This window comes from Astatotilapia calliptera, chromosome 4, assembly GCF_964374335.1.
Source record: "Astatotilapia calliptera chromosome 4, fAstCal68.1, whole genome shotgun sequence".
In the NCBI taxonomy this organism is placed as follows: Eukaryota; Metazoa; Chordata; class Actinopteri; order Cichliformes; family Cichlidae; genus Astatotilapia; species Astatotilapia calliptera.
Genome location: NC_137425.1, coordinates 8,316,066 through 8,336,143, shown reverse-complemented (window position 1 = coordinate 8,336,143; position 20,078 = coordinate 8,316,066). Strand labels below are relative to the sequence as shown.

Genomic DNA, 20,078 nt, shown 5'->3' with positions numbered 1-20,078 from the left:
CTCAAACTAGGCCCATTTCCCACAGCAAATATAGACGTGAGGTAATATAAGCAATAGTCCACTATGTTACAGCCCACTGGGAGAGAAGAATAGAAAAATAAAATGTCCATCTGAAGAAGTACCACCACACAGTCAGTTACATGAATATTTAGACAATGACATTTTTTTTGTTTGAGTATTGTAATTGGACACTGGGCTGATGAACAGTTTGATGGCCAGGTGAGGCACATTCCCTCATTATTCAAAGACAAATTAAATGGATAAATGATCTGGAGTTGATTCCAAATATTGGACTTGCATTTGATATCTTTTAACTGGAATGTTCAATATAAAGTTTAGAGAAATGCTGATGCAACAACAACAACAACAACAACAAAAAAGCCAAATAAACCTATCAGAGAGACAGCAAAAAGCAGCAAAAAGCAAACCCCACAGCATGGAAAACTGCGGGCAGATTGACGCACAAATAAGCAGAAACTGCAGGTGGCTGCAGTAAAGGCCTCGCTGAGCATCTCAAAGGAAAAAACGTATTTGGTGATGTCCATGGATTTTAAACTTCAGGTAGTCATTGACTCCAGATCAGTTTCAATCAGTTACGAAAACCAGTCCTTATAGTTAATTCTCCAATTACATTTAAGCCTCTAACAAGGGTGGGGAGGGTATGAAAATGGCTTTAATTCATAACAAGTTAATGCAGTGTTAAAACTCTAAAGATGAAAGACTCTGTGGTTTAAAATCAACTATGGTGAATTGTGTCAGTGTGCAAATCCTCATATGGATCTGACTGTGTACTTACATGTAAGGTCAACTAATAATAGCAACGCCGACAATTCAAAACGGAAGCTTGTAGTGCTTGAGGAAATGTAGTCCACCTCTAGATGGCGCCAGTGTTCTCATTCAGTCAAAAGGATGGCGAAAGGAAGTGGCATCTGTTAGTAGCAATGACTGTAGAAAACACAACAGCAAAGAGGTGTTAACAGCTGAGCATGACTTTCCGAGTTTCTCTAGAAGACGGTTGGGTTATTATTTATTAATTCTTTAAATGCGTTTCCGGGCTTTGGCAAGTCAAAGGAAGATACAAGTAACCCCATACATGCCGCCAATATGCCGAGCTTTGCTGGAAGAGTGAGCTACTACTGCTAGACATGATGACTTTGAATCAGCTGAAGACAGAAGATGTTAAAATCAGGTGATGTAGGTTCGGGTATTTTTCAGTCAAGTCTGTTATTAGAATCCAAAGAAAATGTCTTGGATTTTTCATTTTATGGTGAGCGGATGATATGGCTGACCAGGTCAACTTAAACTTAAAAATACAGCCTAATTCTCTGTATGATAGTCAATAATAATAACAATAATAATAATTATTATAAAAAGATTAAACAAATGTAAGAAAACAAAGTATAGAAAGTTTATGATGGAGTGCCAAGAGAGGAACTGTGGTACTCTACTATATGAGGAAGTCAGGGGTGACAGAGAAGTACTGTAGTTGAGGGTGGTGCGGATCTGCTTAATGACATATTGGTGAGGTGTGCATTTCATGATAAAATAGTTTAAGGGCATGCGATTACATCAGTGGTTGGTTCTTAGCCCCTGCTTGTTTGTAATGCTATATGGATAGATAGGATAACAGATGGGTCTCGTTGGACAGATGACACTGTAATCAGTAGTGAGAGTAGGGAGCAGGTGAAAGACAGCCTGAGATGTTGGACATAGTGGAGGTAGATCAGAATCAGAAGACTTTAATTGCCCCTTGGGGATAAATAACAAACAACAGAGCAGCATAACATTGAAGATAAGGACAATAAGAACAGGCAATAAGAGTGAAATAATAAATACACAGAATATACAGTATATACAGTTTTAAAATTAAACTGACTGAAAAGTGAATAAAGTGTTGGTAGTAGAAGAGGGTAGTTTATGTTTCTGGTGTGGGAAATGATCTTATCGGCTGGAGTTAAAAAGCAGAGTGGCTTTGGGGACAAATGTGGCTCTGCTCCTCTCAGTCCTGCAGGAAATGCAGCAGTGGTGTCGCCCAGAGGGGAGCCATTGAAATGCGGGTGAAGAATGTGAGAGATTTTGGCTTCCTGTCTAAGGGCCTGTTGGCTGAAAACCTGTGCCAGAGTTCTGACAGGCAGGCCAATGATTTTAGAGCACACTGATGCAGTGTGCTGCAGTCTGTTCTTGTTCTGAAGGCTGAGGAAGTGAGTTTAAAGAATTTAAAGCAAGTGAGGTGAACAAAGGCAGTTTAAGTCGTTGGAGATGAGTGTCTTGGGTCATTTGTGACAGAAGGATAGCAGCAGGAGTAAAAGGGAAGGTTTTTAAGATGCTAGTGAGACCTACTGTGATGTATGGTTTTGAGATGGTGGCACTGACAAAAAAAAAATATAGGAGACTGGAGGTAGCAGAGTTGAATTTACAAAGATTTTGGTTGGGAGTATCCAGAATGCACAAGATTAGAAATGAGTACTTTACAGGAACAACTCAGGTTGAGCAGTTTGGAGACAGAAGATAGTGAGGCAAGGCTGAGATGGTCTGGGCATGTACTGTGGAGGCATCGTAGACATATATTGGGCTATTTATGTTATAAATGGTGCTGCCAGGCAGGAGGAAAAGAGGAATATCATAGAGAATATTCATGGACATAGTGATGGAGCTCGGTGAGCTGATGTGGAGAAGCCTGGAGGGGGCAGCAGAAAGTAGAAGATAAGAAAATAAATAAAGGTTAGGTTCCAGATTTGGGAAACTCTTCTTTTCCCTTAATTTTTACACAAATAGTTGGCATCTACAGAGCACCCCCTGGTGCTCCTCCTTACCATTATTTATATAGCAACTGCTGCAGAATTATGTATTTCTGTAGTGATCTGGAGTTGTAATGAAAGCCAAGGTGTGGATGTGTTTACTGTAGATTCTTCCTTGGTAGCAGCTTCCTTGGTTGAAAAGTGACTTGAGTAGTGTTAAATGCACTTGAGAAAGCAAAGAATGTAAAACAATATCATCTATTGAAATCATAATGTTATATTCTAGGTCTTTTGTTCACTAGGTGATTTAAAAATGCTATATGATGATTCAGCAATAAAGCATAAAATAGAAGCATGAAAATTAGCCATTGAGGAACTTGTGTAAATGAAAAGGATCTAAACTTCATCGGATTAATCCAGTGGGTTTTCCTATCTTACATTCTTTTTCTGACGCTATGCTTCGTGTGAAAAGAAGCCTTTGTTTACTTTTTCATTTTAAATTATGAGGCCAAGGTTTTCTGCTCACCGGCAATGCACCCGTTTCACTTTTTTTAAGCATGTCAAAGATTTTCATCTGTAGATGCAATCGTTTTGACTGTGCTGTGACTATCTCCACTTTTCATCTTTGTCTGTCTTACGTAAGTCTTAGTCCGAGGAGGTGAGCGGGGCTTCTCCGTGCACAACAAGAGCTGTATGCATCAACTTAACATATACCCATAATATCCAGTCTATGTAATATACAGATCCAATAGTAGGACAGTCAATGAGAAAATGTTTAGAGATGTCTGAAGCCCAAGATCTGGGGTTCTAGGTATCATTTGTACATACAATGACCTCAATTTATTTATTTATTTTAAAAAGGTAAATGGTAAAAGGTAAATGGCCTGTATTTATATAGCGCTTTACTAGTCCCTAAGGACCCCAAAGCGCTTTACATATCCAGTCATCCACCCATTCACACACACATTCACACACTGGTGATGGCAAGCTACATTGTAGCCACAGCCACCCTGGGGCGCACTGACAGAGGCGCCCCAGGTCCCTAATAAATTATGTTACTTGCATTGACTTGCATTGGCACGAGCGAAGACACTGTGAGACAAATGCAGCATAATCATTCTGTTTCCTTTTTAATGAGCAGCCCTGTAGCTAGAGAGTTTGTGCCAACTTTCTGTGCGTGTTTTGTCTTTGATGTCACGTCTTATTAAACGCTTTATGTCCGACCTTATTAGATACTATTTCTGTCATACTGTGCAAGGTTGTTCAGCCGTGGTGATTTGTTTCTGTACTGCGACATTCCTTTTCAGTATTGCAGTAGTTGTTAGCTTCACCTGGAGACGTTGCAGACCCTGGGTGAATAACTTAAACTTTCATTCAGTGTGTGTCACTATGTAGAAATTCCCTGGTACCCAGGGAATTACAATAGTAAGGCAGTCAGGTTCTGGGTGTGTTGCCTGACTGACTAAAAAGGCGAAAATAGTTTCCAGCAAATGTAGCTTAACAATGTAAATGGGTCTAATCTGTCTTACCTGAACTTTTGTATGTTATTATTAACCTGCTGAGGCAATTTTGTGTTGAATTTCAGTGGTTTCATCCCAACCCAAGCTTTAGAGACAAAACTAGGCCTGGATCGTTATGCTATTTAAAAAAAATCTTAATAAAAGCAACAACAACAGTAATAAGAATACGATTTTTTCAGACATTGGGCTTTTAACATGTGTAATAATGTCTTTGTTCTAAAAAATCCCAACAAGGATGTCTGTGTTGGCAGCTTTTTGGTAAACGAGATAGGAATTCTCCCACGGAAACTAAAACAAGCCCCTTGCAGTCCCTTTTTGTGTGATCATTGATGTGGAATTTGGGAAGCTGGGATGGGGGTGGAGTGGAGAGAGATGTTATCACCACTTCAGCAGGTTTCTGTAGAATTCTCTGACTATCAATCCAGCATTTGTAGTGTAGTTAATTCACCTAATTGAAACTGCTACACCAAGATGCACTCGTGTTGATAATTGTTGTTTACTTGTGGCTGAAACCTGTAATAAATAATACAAACTTCATTCAACCTGGCAGAGAGCACTGCTGTTCTCCGTTGAGATGAATGCCTCAAACATGTATGTTTTACCAAGAGCAGTTCTCCTGCACAGACGTCTCCTGGTTACTATATTAGCACGTGGAAGTCAAAGTGACGCTGCTGCCGTTCAAAAAGGCCATCGTTCTTGTGTTGGGATATATTGTACCAGGGGAAGGGGCTCAGATTTGACTGTTGCTACAGTCAGAGGATTTAGAGTCCGCAGGGATGAAGTAAACCTTTGCAATGGTGATGTCACTGGCATCACAAAGTTCAGTTGTAGCATTGATAAGTGAGAAAGCAAACAGAGAAACCGGTGAACAAGACTGCATTCACCAAACAGAACACAAAGCGACCTTTGCCTGGATAAGTAGATAAGTCCCCCTCATTCGCTCCCACTCTCCCGCTTTATATCGTTCCATGTTTAAATGTAGTGTTTACAAGGCATGACAAAAAGGAGTCAGAGTAGTGGGTTTTTGCTGTTACAGTGATTTTGAAAGCATATGAGACGTCCGCCGCGCCTGATATGGCCAAAGTGAAACAACATGATTTGTCATGTAGGTGGAGCTAGATGTAGATAATAGGAGGGTGAGTAAAAGGGACTAGAACGTGCAGTAAAGTGTGAGGACTGAGGGCAGAGCTTCAGTGGTTTAGCACAGGGTGAGAGGGACACACAGAGGCTTGTTAATTTTATGAAAAAGATAGTGAGCAAGCCACAGAGGCCAACACCACAGTGACAGAGAGAGGAAGTTTGATAATCAGTTTGAGGCATGACTTTGTAATTCTTTTTTCATTTGTTGGTTTCCTGAAACAGACATGAATAGTGATGGCAGCAAACAGCGTTTTGTGTCGACCTTTAAAATGCGCATCAAGGCCCCCGGTCCATCACCTGCACCTGAGAACGGGCCAGGAGTTGTCGGCACAAGGACCTCAGTAAAATGTACTGATGCAGGTAAGAGCTGCTTTCAAGAAGAAAACACACAACTGGTGACATTTATGGATGTCAGCGTTTGAACAGGCAAGTCTGAGCACGGCAGTGCTTCTTGATAACAAGTTGGCGACCATCCAGAGCGGACTCCAACATATTCTTTAATATTCACTTGTAAAAACAGATTGTTTGCCTAAACTAATAGCGCTCACGCATGCAACACAAACAGTTTGCTACACTTAAAATTAATATTCAGTTTCATGTTTATTTTGAGTTTAGCCGTCCAGTAGTGTGCTTGTTTATTGACTTGGAAGCCTTTCACTTTCATGTCAGTCCACAGCTGACATCTCATTTCCTATGTCCTCAAAATTTTGTTTTTTTGTTATAACCAGCAAGTCACATGTGCTGTATTTCTCATGGTCATTAGTTTGCTCTTCCATATTTCCATATATTATATGTCGCTGTTGCTTCCATGTCATCGATCTGTTGGGCAAATGGCAACTTTGTACAAAACCTTCAAAGTCAAAATCAAGTCAAAAGTTCAGGAACAGGCATGTCTTTGGCTGCTGTTCAAATCAAAGGTTTTAAAGAGTGTCAAGTGAAATATAGAGTTACTAAAATTAATCTTTCCACTAAACTAACAACACATACCAGCTATTTGATAAAATAGCTGCTATGAGCCACCTCTGAGCGTGTCTGTGTGCAGAAGTGTTGCTCAGAGTTGTTGCAGCATTCAGTTCCTTTTCAGAAACACCAGTGTGCTAACTGAACCATTCAGTACTGTAAACACTGGTTAAAGGTTCATAGAAAAGCACCGTTTTGTTAAATCATAACTAGTATGCTGTATATGGGTTTACAATGGGCAATAATATGTGGTTCTTCTTTCTAGGTTTCTAAGTTACACTGCCTAAGAAACGACCTGGGAGTCTGTAATGACATGAAATTGTGTATTACTACTTTATGCTCCACGTTTCAAGCAGTAATTCACCTTGGGGCAAATTAGGGTCCCTTGCTTAATTTAAACACTTTTTTGTTAAACTGTAACTAGTGTACTGTATATGGGCAAAAATGCAGTTCTAAGGATAGATTACATAATTTAATACAATAAGACTTTGTCACTTTTGTATTAATTGTATTGTAATTCTGTATCTCCTCCAAATCCAGGGTCTAAACATCTGGATCCACCTGTCTTCATACAGCCTCTGGAGGACTGCTGTGTAGATGAAGGGACTGACATTAGGTTACGTGGAGTTCTCAAAGGAAGTCGACCGATCAAAATATCGTGGCTGCACAATGGTGAGAAGAGACAGTTTACAATGCATCTCAGTTTACACTGCATATACTTTTCAGCTGTGGGTGTGGTCAACCAAAGAACGCTAAAGAGCAGATAATTATTCAAAACAAACATGTTTTTGACTTTCCGTTTTTTATGCATTCAATTAAAAATGCCACATAGAGAATCAAGAAGCCAAAAGTAGTGCAAGAGCATGCTGATGGGTTGCTTGTTTACCTCACCTGTTGGCAGGTGAAGTGGCCCGTTTCGGGAAGGCTTCCTTCAATGGCAGGGAGGCCAGTTTTGTTGTGAGGGAGTGCTTACCAGAAGACGCCGGTGCCTACACCTGCTTGGCAGAAAGCAGCGCAGGGAAGACATCTTGCAGTGCTGCTGTGGTTGTAAGAGGTGAGCAACTGGGAACTCATGAAATATTCAGCTAATTGGACAATTTACCTCTTGCAACTTTAAGTCTACAATAAATGGAACGTTCAGTGTGTTCATTACTCAAAACAAAGCCAGAGTTTTATTTCTGATGTAGTCTCTTCTCGTTTTTCTCTTCTGACCAAATTAGACTTTGAAAGTATCTGTGGCGTGCAGAATCGCGCTTTAAAGACTCCCACTTCTCCATCCAAAAGTGTAATGGGAAATGGAACGTTACCGCAGACTCCAAAAGATGAGCTACACAAATTCAAAGGATCTATTTGTATGTCTCCTACAGGCTCTGATAGGCAGAGCCCAGTCTCATCTCCAAAAGGTAAACCAGAATTATTTGATTAGACAGTGCTGGTTAATTTCTAGTCAAAAAACAAATGTAAATTAATTCCCATTTAATGAACTATAGTTAGCACAGATATAATGCAATTTCTTCTTTTCTCTTGCACACTGATCGGTTTCTTAGTATAGAAACAGTACTGATGTGTTTTGATGTACAATTTCTTGGCCTCTGTTTCAGTTTCTTCAGGAAATCCATGTTATGTTTATAAAAGGAAACGCACTTCCAGTCCTTGTGTGATTGGCCGTTAGGCAAAACATATATAACACAATTATGCAGCTCTCCGATACACCCACTGAAATTTCTCTGTACCAAGTATACACCATGTAGGGTAGTGGATAGAGCAAAGTACAGTAAAATAGTGCAAACTGATAGCCATAGATAGAAGAGCCACACCTCTATCCTTCTGGCTAAAACCTACCTGCACCTGATCTGTCTTTGCAGAAGTCGTCCCAAAGAAGCGAGCCAACTCAAGGATAGGTGAGAAAAACGCTCTTTTTTTTTTTTCTTCTTTTTTTTTTCCCACATACTGAGAAATTTACCCACCTCTCCAGCATCCATGTGCTTCTTATTAAGTGCTTGATAACTTCTTCTGTCTGCTGTTATTTTTCTTCTATGAAAAAATGTGACTTATTGTAGAGTTTGTTTGTGCGTAGGCGGATCTGTTGCTGGAGCTGTACTTTCTTCATGTCACCTTTGGTCTCATAATGCTCTCCTTACGCTTTAATGTGCTCTACTGAGTTGACTGAATCAACCTTAGGGTTTAGGCTGCAAAAGCAAATATGTGAAATACTCCCATAATGAGGTCTGGTTGTTTATTTTGAGAGCACAGGACATTTCATCATTTATTCATGGTTTTTATTTTTAGGAATGAAATATTGGCTTGTAATGGCAACAGCTTGTACTCAGAAGGTAAAACTGTGCACATTAAAGCCACTTAAACTTAATATTATCAGATCTACTTTAGTCAAATTCACCATTCTGACGCCACAAGATTTGAATATTGACAGCGAGAGAGATGACATGACTTCAGCTCATATATGGATTTTTTTGTGTGTGTGTGCAGCACAAAGCAGGGCAGATTATAATCCCTGGATACTGTATAATGTATGGCTATAAAAACATTTTCTCTTTACTTCCTTTAAGGGTAAACAGCTGGGAATGTGTATTTTCAAAAAGCTGGTGAAATATTTCAACAAACTTGATTACACAAAGACTTGTTGTCCTTGTGGGCGATAGGTCATCTGTATTGCATTGTGTTTTCACTTGAGGCACAAGGTCCTGCTAAATACCATAATAAGAAGGGTATCAGTTAGCTATTTCTTAGTCTTTATCTCATGCTCACACACATTAGTTTTCAGGCATTCAGCAGATATTTTTAACCCTATTGTGAACTGAGGAAGTGCAGATGCTGCAGTTCACTTTGAGTCACTTTTCTCATTTTTTTTTTATTTTATTTGGCAGGCCGATCGTTATGTTTTGAAAACCCACCGCAGCACGTGGAGGTGAAGGTGGGACAAAGCGCCAGGCTGACGTGTAGTTTTACTGGAAGCCCTCCTGTAGCATCTTGTTGGATCAGAAACAAAGAACAGGTGCAGCAATAAAAAGGATAAATAGCAAAAACAAGACATCTGCTTCTGCCATCTCAAATGTATTTGACTCCACATTATATCTATTTTTCCTGTTTTTCTGTGCAGATAGTGGACGGCCTAGAGCTAAGGACAGAAAATACTAATCGGAGTAGTACGCTGGTTATAGAAGAGGCTAAACCCCAGCACACAGGTCGCTACACCATTGTAGTAAAAGACCGAAAGAGCTCAGCAGAACACACAATCACCCTTTCTGTTATAGGTGAGTCTATTCTAAAGAGTCAGAACCAAATCAAGTAAAGCAGTTCCTTGGAGACTTATTTTAATCATCCTCCCACCAGAGAGACCACAACCTCCTGCCTCCAGTCCAGTGATCTCCCTTGTCTCCTCATCCAGTCTTGTGCTATCCTGGTCAGGCCCCTGCTATGATGGCGGCAGTGCCATCCTTGGTTATGTCGTTGAAGTAAATAACCAAGGAAGTGCTGAGCCTGAGGTTTGGAGAGAGCTAACAAGCGAGTGTAAGAGTACCTCATACAAAGTTTGTTCTGGGCTTCAGCCACAACAGGAACACTGCTTCAGAGTAAAGGCCTATAACGTAGTAGGACTAAGCGAGCCAGGCCCAGTGTCACCAGTGGTGAGAATGGAGGAAAGAGGTGAGGTGATACTGGGATTTTGACAGCACATTTGTAATAAAGGCAGGTATAATAAGCATTAGATTAAAGCTGTTGTGGCTCTGTGCATACATTCAGACAAGATAAAAGAAGAAGAAGCCCCTCAGATGTATACCACTGTGTCTGTTGACTCTTCCCACAAAGTTACGGAACACTACGATATGCAGGAGAAACTTGGAATGTGAGTATCAGATATGTCAAATCCCAATTTTCCAATAATAATCTTTCCAAGTAGAAACAAGAAGTTTGTCAGAAACTATAATTACAACAAGTTGAGAACGTTTTGACATTTCCAATTCCAAGGAAGTGTGTGAGTGGGAATTCCAGGTTGAAATTCTGCCAAGAAAATAAAAATGCTTTCAAGTAGAGGCATGCATTCCAGCTTGAAAACACCTGTAGTCGTGTTTTATCCATGACAAGGAATGTACGGTGACGTTACCGTATTAGTGATAGGTGAACAAGAATCAGATGGAAATCAGCCATTAACATGAACTACTTATTGTGATAGGCCATGATGGTGTAACCATTAACTATTCATTCCTAATATCCAGAGATAGAAATGACTAAACTTTCTTCATAAGGGGAAAATTTGGGATGGTGTACAAGCTCATCCACAAAGAGACAGGACGTGTGTGTGCTGGGAAGTTCTACAAAGGACGCCGTGCCAAGGAGAGGGAAGCCGCTCGTAAGGAAATAGAGCTGATGAATTACCTCCACCACCCCAAACTGGTTCAGTGTCTGGCAGCATATGATCACAAGTCTGAAATGGTCATGGTGATGGAGTTGTAAGTATCCTTATCAGAGCAAAAGGCAAAGCAAAATTCCTAGTATTTTCTGGTGTGTCACTGCTGTTTTGTTTGTCTGCAGTATTGCAGGTGGCGAACTCTTTGAACGTATTGTGGATGACAACTTTGAGCACACGGAGCCTTCAAGTGTGCACTACATGCAGCAGATCCTGGAGGGGATTGCCTACATGCATCAGCAAAACATTGTCCATCTGGACCTCAAACCTGAAAACATCGTATGTGTTGACACCACAGGCACCTCCATAAAGATCATCGACTTTGGCTTAGCCAGTAGAATAGGTATGTGGAACAATACTCTACTTTTATGCTTGTCTACCTCGTGTGCGTCTTAATACCTACATTATGGGATTTCCATTGAACAGATCAAAACACACCTCTGAAGGTGATGCACGGGACTCCAGAATTTGTGGCCCCGGAAGTGATCAACTATGAGCCTGTGGGTTTGGGGACTGATATGTGGAGCATTGGGGTGATCTGCTACATACTGTGAGTCTAACTGTCTCTTTCTATATTCAAGAGATAGTTTAGTATTTTTCAAACAAGATTTTTGTCTAAAATTCTTTAGCTCATACAATCAAAACTGAAATTTAGAGTTTTAGCCTTATTGTGCCACCTAGTGGGTATAGATTGAAACCACATGTAAAGGATGTATATTCAACACTAATCTTCTCCACTTTTTTTCTGTGGTTTCCAGGCTCAGTGGGGAATCTCCGTTCCAGGGAAACAGTGATGCAGAGACCCTGGCCTTGGTCACAGCTGCTCAGTGGGAGTTTGACGAGGAGAGCTTTGACGAGATAACAGAGGAGGCTAAAAATTTCATAAGCTCCCTGCTCAGCAAAGACCTGAGGTGATTTCATAGATTTACAACTGTAAAGTACCCTACTTTACCTCCTTACTTAACCATCTGTAACTGTAATTGTTGATCAGGCGTAGGATGACCTGTGAACAGGCCCTTGCCCATCCCTGGATGGCAGCATTTAAGTCTAAAGAGCTCACTCTCACCAAGAGTCTGTCCAAAGAGAAGATGAAGAGGTTTTTGGCTAGACAGAAGTGGAAGGTAAGCACCAAATTACTCTTTATTTATTTATTATTTAAAATTTAAAATGTACATTTTGTTCTCATACACATTTGTCTCATAGAAAGCTGGCAAGGCCATGTTAGCACTGAAGAGAATGGCTCTGCTCTCTAAGGCGGAAGGCTCTGCATCTCCTACAACTCCTGGAGGAGGTGAAAATCTTGCATACCTTTACTCATCACATTGCACGCATTTTGGTTTAGTGGGTTTCCCATCTTATTGATATATATCTCCTAGAATCACCCCTGAGCCCAGAGGCAGAGGAAGCGTTGACCTCCCTGGAGCTTAAGCTGCAGGAACCCCCGGTGTTCACAAAGAGGTTGAAAGACCGGACTGTAACTCAGGGATCCAGTGCCCGTCTCTCGTGTCACCTCACAGGTACAAAGCAACTTCTTATCTTGGATTCAAGTCAGACTTACTGTAGCAGGCTTGAAAATTCAATCTTGAACATGTAAAAACATCTTTTCTTTGATAGCGTTTCAAAAGTTGTGTTCTTTTCCCTCCTGATCTCACATTTCTGTTTATCTTGCCAGGTTACCCTGACCCGGAGGTGCTGTGGCTGTGTGGTGATGAGCCTATTGAGGAGTCCCCCACTGTGCAAATAGAGTATGAGGAAGATGGCCAGTGTACGCTGGTTCTAGCCAAAGTTGGCCCAGAGGACGGCAATGTGTATACCTGTAGGGCCACTAATGACCACGGGGAGGCATTTTGCTCAGCCAAATTAACTGTCCAAAAATAGATTCATCATATCATAGTGTGTATGCAGAAATAACAAGTATAAGTAGAATTTTCTTGTTGCCTTGACCAGCTGTGTTGTACATTGTTGTTTGTGGCTTCTGATGAGTCAAATAAATATTGTTACAGAGTTACGTACATAGATTTATATTTTTATGGCATTCAGATATGGCTTCCACGCTATGTTGAAAATGATGTTTTTACGTAAAACCATGAATCTGTCTGTTATATTGGCTCATTGTGAAGATTCCCCTTCAGCCCTATCAGTTTGTAATTGCGATTTCCATTCTGAAAAGCAGGCGGGTCTGAAAATATCCTGATTAATTTGCATTGTGAACATTCAAATTGCAATTCCAAAGCGTCCCATTAAAAAAAACTTACAATAAATGTTATTTATAGCCTAAGCCTAATTCAATGCTTAGTGCCAAAGAGCTTTATTTTCGTTTCTAAATTAAACCACTCTTGCACAAAATCTCATGTTCTTTTAGTGAAATGCACCTAGATAGGTTTATTTTGACAGGGTCCAACATACTCCTACATAGTACATACACACCTCCTACTGTTGTAAATACTGCATTTCTTCACACACAAACATTAGTAGACCAAATAAACAGATGGAAATATCCCCCGGTAAACACTATCCTTAGTCTCAGCATGCAGTTTGATATCTGAAAACATAAATGACAGTAACAGTTTTTGCTGCTTGTGTGAGTTTCTAGCTCTCTGTTCGACCTCAGGAAATGTGTCCATAACAAATATATTTTGTCAAAATCTTTTTGTCTCTGTCTGCTGGTTGAATTTCAAACAATACCATCAGGACCTTCAGCCCGACACTTCGGTAAAGCCGTCCACCTGCTTTACTAAAATATAGAGTATTTGTGAATTTAACTCGTGTTTGTCATGGTCATATTTACTTGATACCTTCCTCACAACCCAAATAAACGGATACCAATGTAGGTCTGATTCTTTGTTTTTTCACTCTCACGCTGTAAAATCACATTGTGGTAGCGGAGCTTTATTTACGGACTGCAACCAGGGTGAGGGAGTCTAATTAACACAGGTGGTTTGTCCTTTTCTGGAGCAGTGTGCTAAAATATGCATCATAAAGGAAACTAATTGGGTTGTATGTTGTTGAGGTTTAAATTGGCCTGAAGAAAAAGAGTTTGCACTCTCACCAGTTGTGTGTTTAAAGTTTGTGGTTTGGGTTTAATTTGCTGGTTTGTCAATAATGAATATTGTTCACCACATTTCGACTGCATGCACTCTGCTCTGTCCTGAGGGGAATCCATGCCTGACAGACTCTTTTGCTGCATAGATCTACAAGGAAGCCCCCCATCATGCAATCATGCATTTGAACATCATGCAAATGCTCTTCTTAACAAGGTCTTGAAGTTATTTACAATTGTAGCTCATTTGAAGGTTTACCATGAATTAATGGAGTATTTTCATTACCTCTTTACCATGATGGAAAAGGCCTGAAAGCTCAGAAGAAATGTCGTTTTTTAATGCATGTACGTTTGCATTTACAAATGCTAGGCTGTATGAGCCTTGGTTGTTGTAGCATTTAAAAAAAAAAAAAAAAAACTTTGGGGGCGGGGCTTTCTTTTCTTTTAATTCCATTGCTGTTCTAGTGTGCTGTAATCAGATTTTTGTTTTGTTAAAATAAGAAAAAGAAAAAAAAAAATAAGGAAATGACCACTGCACATGAAAAACTCATTTTTTTCTGACAGACAGATGTTATAAATACAATGTTTCAAAGTGTCACTGAACTGTGGCAAACGGGGAGGGACCTCGGTTAGTGAATAAGCAGGAAGCTATGTAGTTCCCCACGATCAAAGTGAATAACACAGAAATGTTCAGTAAGAAAACCTTTAATTTTTTTTTTGGTTTAAAATAAAATAAAATTAAAAATAAAACAAAAACCCACAGGCAGAATGACATTTAAGGATAAGAGACCATTGCACAATTTCAGAACATTTCTAAAATTGAAATTGCAATTATATCCTCAAAGTATATATATATATATGAGTTAAATTGGCTTTTCCCCAACCAAGGTTAAACCATAATATTAACAGATTCAGAGAATTGGGAGACATTTCTGCACAGAGCTACATGGCTAAAAATCAGCACTGAAGGGATTTGACCGGCAGGTGGCACCACATCAAAACAGAAATTCAAGTACTTGAAATTATTGCACAGATTCAGAACTACATCTGTTAACTCCACTGAAAGAGGTTTTCAAAGTGTGGTACAGTTTAAAAGACAAAAAACAACTTTAAAACATGCAAATTAAGCATATTAAAAGGACAGACAAAGCAGACAAACTGTCCAAACTGTGTTAAAAATAATGAAAATACTGAAGTTTGGAAAAGCAGTGTCCTTCGGGCTAAAGAGGAGGAACATGCAGCTTGTTATCAAAAAGCCAGCGCATGTTATGGGTAACTGAAAATCCACTTTGCAGCTCCATTTCATAAAACAGGTGCATAGAGGAACGACCAGATATGACTTTGCAAAAAAAAATTCCACGCACCGCTTTTTCGTCTGTTTTAGAAATCATGCAAAATAACCAATATCAGCGGACGACATTGGTAGCTATCACTTTGTTTGCCAGTATCAGCCATCAAGGTTGACAGTGCTATTTATCCAGAACGCTTACCCAAACATGAGGAGTAAGCAGTTACTAGTCTGCTACACTGGAAATCTTTTCTTGCAGCAGATGTTGCTCAGTACATGGAAACATTAAGAAAATTTAAATGCTACAAATGACACAAACAGAGCAGAGAGTTTACCAAAAACAAGACATTTTAATTCCACTGATAAATACTGCACAGGACGAGGTCTTCAACCACATTTGAGCTTTCAGTAGAAGTCACTTTTCAGAACATTAACTAAAAATTTTCAAAGTGTCCACATGAGCCTTAAAACTATAACTTTATTTGAATCCACAAAAATAAATAAATGCAGGGCAAGGTAAAGAAATCAGCTTGCGCTTTACAAATAAATAGCTTTAGGTGTATTCCTTGTGCATGTTAATTCAAAAATATACTATGGGTGCAAAGAGAAGATCCAGTCTCCTGTGTAAGTGTCAATAACAGGTAAAACAGTGGGCTGGTGGGGCTCCAAAAGCACCTGGATGGATGAAAGGTCAAAGGTGTCGCCTCATGCCGACCGCCTCCTCAGCGGTACCTCCTCCTGGTTTGTGTAAAGTTTTGCTGCCCGTGACTCAAAGGCACTAACCATCTGCTTAACCACTTCATCGAAGAAGACGCTGGCCAGCTGAGAGTGCAGAAGAGACTTGAACTCAAATGATACCTGCAGAATGGGGACAGGTTTGTTAGGAAACTGCTGAGGAGATGCTCTTCTGTGAGACTTACTTAAAAGAAAGAAAAAGATCAAACTAAAAATAGAAATCAAGCACATCTTTAGCAGAGGCGTTTTAAAGTTGGTAATCAGATAATCTGTGCTCCTGTTAGCAGCTCCTTAACACTGTTCTCTGATGGCTATTTCAGGCCTCAAGGGACACCGGTGTGATACTCAAGACTAAATTTAGACGATAATAGGGTTTTACGCAATACTTCCTCTTTGCTGATAATCCACTTGAGAGCCGTACAAGAACTTACAACAAGAAATTAGTCTCAGCCAAGTATGTTATCTAATTTTGCAATTCCTTTAACCCTTAGATGCACACGTGGGGTGAAAAATGACCCCCCACAATATTCTGAATTAGTCGGCCAGGGCTTGCACCTGGGTTTAGTACTGTCTCCCCAATAGATGCATGGAAGATGTTCATGTTTGATAATTTAATAGAAGAGGTGCTGTCATACACAAACATGGAGGCATGAAGAGAAGCCACAAACAGGGAAAAGAGTGGAAAAATGTAATCAAACTTAAGCTCCTGGCCTTCATTTGATTGACCATTCTTGCAGGAAGTGAGAAGAACTGGGATGTACCAGTCGGTGTGTTTTTTGGGAGTCATCTGCATAACCCATTGTACAAGGCCACTATGTCAATTCAAAGTTTTGAACATATTCGCCGTTTCTTGCACTTTGATGACAAGAGGACCAGAGCCTACAGACTGAAAACAAACCACATGGCAGTTTTCCGCTACATATGGGGCCTGTTCCTGGTCAACTGCAGGCAGAAATTCATCCTCAGGGATTGCGTTACAGTGGATGAACAACTTGTGCCTTTCAGAGGAAAGACCCAGCTTCTGCAGTATATGCAGAGCAAGCATACAAAAGTGATACAAGGATACAAAAACAGCAATTTCTTAAAATTAATGAAAAAATAAATAAAAATGCAAAGGGCCTCATGTCACAATCATGTTATATGAGGAAAAACCCAAATATGAAAATATTACAAATCTTTGTTTTAAAGATTTTGAAGAACAACAGAGTTTATAGCAAAATGCATTGTTTCTATTTGGGGTCATTTTTGACCCCAACCGTGGAAGAGTGTAGGTATTGGTAGGTTGTGCATCCAAGGGTTAATCATTAATGCAAAAGGTCACTGTCAGTGTAGTTTTATGCCAGTGTACTGCTGCACAACCAGATGGCTTCCAGTGTCAAATATTAAGTGTACCACAAACACTTACATAGAATTCCACTTTGCACGAGTCTGCTGCGTTTCCGTCTCCAGGGGAAAACCTCCATATTGTTTCAAGATGGCTGAAGAGAGATCCATCAGTACATACAGCCTGTTTGAAAACAGTTGATTCTTCATCAAGGATTGCAACAAGGCATCAAACTCATAAAAATCACAAATAAAGCATTATGCCGATAGAAACTGTCTACAGTGCTGTGCAAAATGTGGAATATACCGATTAATAATGAAAGTTTTACAAATAATTTTATGCAAAAGCACATTTTTGTTAAGTGATAGTCGAACAAGTCTAATATTAAACCCCCAGATCTGTAAAAAACATGTATACTTTAATGTAATGATGGCATTAAGACAGTCATATTTTCCTTCCATCATGAAATGGTGATTCGTTTCATCTTAACTGGTGGCCTACAGTAAAAAGAGCTTTCCACATGTCATAAATGTTTTTATATGTGTGTTTCGGTAGGTGTTGATTAAAAAGTAAGAGACCAGATACTTACCCTGACTTGGTAGTTTGGAACAATAGTGACCTCAGAGATGTATCGCTCGACAAGAGGGGGGAAACCGATTTCTAGCTCTGCCAGGAGGCCACCGTTTCGCCCCCTCATGACCCGAGACTTCTTGCACCAGGGAACAAAGTGCTGATACTGGTCCACACTGGCCACCACACTGTACATCTGCTCTGGAGTATACCTGAACACACAGTCACATAAAACCAGAAACACTTCAGTTTCTATCCTCTGCATCCATTTTTTCAGGTTTATCCAGAACCCAAAGAAATTCTGTAGACTGCTATACAAGATAAGAGGATTAAACTAACGCTCATCAACTCTGCCTGAAATATGACCCCAAAAACACTGTTCACTTTAAAACTCATTGTACATAGTAAAAGGTACTCAGACAAGACTCAAGTTTTTAGCATTTCTTCAAATAAGCCATTATCTGTTATTTTGTTTACATTTCACATAATTATTTTAGTCCTTTTGCAAGGGGGCACTCACCCCAACATCCGACACTCAGTGTACTCCATCCTGCGGTTACTGATGGGAGCTGCCAGGTTAATGAAGCTTCTGCTTGGCGTGCTTACACAGGTGCTAGGGGAGAACTGGAGGCTTGCCCTTCTTGCTTCCAGGATCCCAGAAGAACCCAAGATCCTGAGGAGAGGAAATCATATTTGTGAGCTCTTTAATCATCTGTTCAATCACTATGCTATTATATAAAAATCCCACAATATTTTAATGTATGGCCATCAACACAGTATTTTTCCCCAAAGGCAATGCCAAACATGTATGCTAACATTCATTGTATGTAGTATCAGAAAAGCAAGAGGGCCATATCTGTTAAATGTGCATCTTAAGCGTTGGTTTACTTACTTTTTTCATATACTACAAATTAAACCTACCATTCGTAAAAAAAAAAAAAATGTACAAGATTAAACTATATTTGAATTATCCTGTGACCAATAAAACAAGCGCAACTGCAAATGCCCGTTACTCAAACACCCACCTGGGCAAACCTTGGTTTTAAAATTCCTTTGACTCACCTGAAATTTGCTCTTTTAGTGTTTCCCCGGACAACCTTTGAAGAGTGGGCTTCATATAGCTCCAGCAGCGCTTTGAGGAGAACAGGAGTCGTCTTGTTGGTCATTTTTCCCCCTAGTTTGTGGTGACGCGTACTAGAGTGATCAAACCAACTATAATAACCGGGCTTTGTTCCGAATGAAGAGACGCACCGCTTATCTAATAAAAGAGCAGTGACGTAACGGGAAGCGCGGCAGCCTTTGGCCAATCAGGTCACTTTGAGGTGAACTTTAAATCACCGGCGATTAAGACAGCAATACTTCCTAAATTAGAGCAAAAAATAGCTAGGCTACTCTCAAAATGTGGAGTTTTTTGTTTGTTTGTTTGTTTGTTTGTTTGTTTGTTTGTTTGTGTCTCAAAAGATAAATTTACACAGATAGACAAAAATGTTGGGCAATAGGATCTATATTCTCAGTGGATTTCTGTTTTGCTCTTTCTTATTACGGTTTCCGGGTTGAACCACGTGTTTCCTCAAAAATGTGTGAAAAAGGCCTAAGAAGTAGATTTTGTATCGTTTAGTGTGTATTTATGAAGTGATACTAGGACCAACTATAGTTGCATAGCCTTATATATAACCCACATGTTGAAAAGGCAGGTCCACGTTCAGTCAGCTGCATGAACCCTAGGATTAATTTGTGACTGAATTAAAGTGTTTGACAACCAAGTTCAAAGAACTTTTTAAGGTTTCAAAGATCAAGCCAACTTGAGTCCAGGAAAGCACATGATGTGTGCACATGATGAACTTGGACTTGAATACAGAGTAATAAAGATAAAGTTCACAGTGACTGTAGAGGTAATGTTTAATGTAGAAGTAGGCTAGCTTTGGGACAGGAGAAAAACTAGATTTAGTTTTCATACATTATACAACAGCTGTTGCCTAATTCTTACTACACAGATCTCCGTAATACAGCTGACACTTGAAAGTCAGCATGCCTTTAAGTGTTGCTGAATTAAGTGGCTATGAGGTAACACAGCGAGAAGAGGCGGTGCAAGATCCATTTAAGTATCTTCGAGAGTGGAATTAGGGCACTTGAGAAGGGAAGGGTTTAAGAAGCACCATTAGTCTTATTAAGGACAGGTCAGAAACTTCTAGGTGCAGACAAGATAACCTGTCTCATGTTAGAATAGGAACTACTCATGGGCTCAACAACCCCAGACTGAGCCAGACACAAGGAACGGATGCTGTGCCAGCTGGCCCTCCTTCAGTCTTTATACATTTAACTTTACAGAGTTCATTGCTT

At 39.9% G+C, this 20,078-nt stretch overlaps 2 protein-coding genes across 4 annotated transcripts; one reads left to right on the top strand and one right to left on the bottom strand.

The window, feature by feature from the left end:
* The first annotated feature begins 542 nt into the window (after positions 1-542).
* mylk5 (myosin, light chain kinase 5) lies at positions 543-13,611 on the top strand. Of its 3 annotated transcripts, none has more exons than XM_026164394.2 (18): positions 543-561; positions 5,621-5,758; positions 6,899-7,030; positions 7,260-7,412; positions 7,579-7,761; positions 8,224-8,259; positions 9,244-9,371; positions 9,477-9,630; positions 9,710-10,021; positions 10,118-10,220; positions 10,621-10,824; positions 10,907-11,124; positions 11,208-11,331; positions 11,540-11,692; positions 11,773-11,902; positions 11,985-12,072; positions 12,158-12,298; positions 12,454-13,611. In XM_026164394.2, the coding sequence occupies exons 2-18, from the start codon at positions 5,623-5,625 to the stop codon at positions 12,657-12,659; spliced, it is 2,601 nt and encodes an 866-aa protein (XP_026020179.2). In that variant the 5' UTR covers positions 543-561; positions 5,621-5,622; the 3' UTR covers positions 12,660-13,611. The 3 variants fall into 3 exon arrangements, with proteins under 3 accessions (XP_026020179.2, XP_026020177.2, XP_026020178.2); XM_026164392.2 differs by lacking the exon at positions 543-561 and adding an exon at positions 900-1,189; XM_026164393.2 differs by lacking the exon at positions 543-561 and adding an exon at positions 5,416-5,466.
* Positions 13,612-15,439: 1,828 nt separating this feature from the next.
* Positions 15,440-19,010, bottom strand: LOC113019992 (coenzyme Q-binding protein COQ10 homolog, mitochondrial). The gene is made up of 5 exons (XM_026163662.2): positions 18,801-19,010; positions 18,259-18,411; positions 17,758-17,950; positions 17,250-17,351; positions 15,440-15,967 (listed from the first exon to the last, which is right to left on the bottom strand). The coding sequence occupies exons 1-5, from the start codon at positions 18,902-18,904 to the stop codon at positions 15,815-15,817; spliced, it is 705 nt and encodes a 234-aa protein (XP_026019447.2). The 5' UTR covers positions 18,905-19,010; the 3' UTR covers positions 15,440-15,814.
* Between the last annotated feature and the right edge of the window lie 1,068 nt (positions 19,011-20,078).

What these genes read in the sequence shown, in the direction of transcription:
- mylk5 (XM_026164392.2), top strand. An exon ending in ATGGTCATGGTGATGGAGTT is followed by an intron (nt 10,825 to 10,906) that starts GTAAGTATCCTT and finishes GTTTGTCTGCAG; the next exon opens with TATTGCAGGTGGCGAACTCT. An exon ending in TCTCTCGTGTCACCTCACAG is followed by an intron (nt 12,299 to 12,453) that starts GTACAAAGCAAC and finishes TTATCTTGCCAG; the next exon opens with GTTACCCTGACCCGGAGGTG.
- LOC113019992 (XM_026163662.2), bottom strand. Translation starts at nt 18,904, where the DNA reads ATGACCAACAAGACGACTCCTGTTCTCCTCAAAGCGCTGCTGGAGCTA. An exon ending in ACTAAAAGAGCAAATTTCAG is followed by an intron (nt 18,412 to 18,800) that starts GTGAGTCAAAGG and finishes TCCTCTCCTCAG; the next exon opens with GATCTTGGGTTCTTCTGGGA. An exon ending in ACTGAGTGTCGGATGTTGGG is followed by an intron (nt 17,951 to 18,258) that starts GTGAGTGCCCCC and finishes CTGTGTGTTCAG; the next exon opens with GTATACTCCAGAGCAGATGT.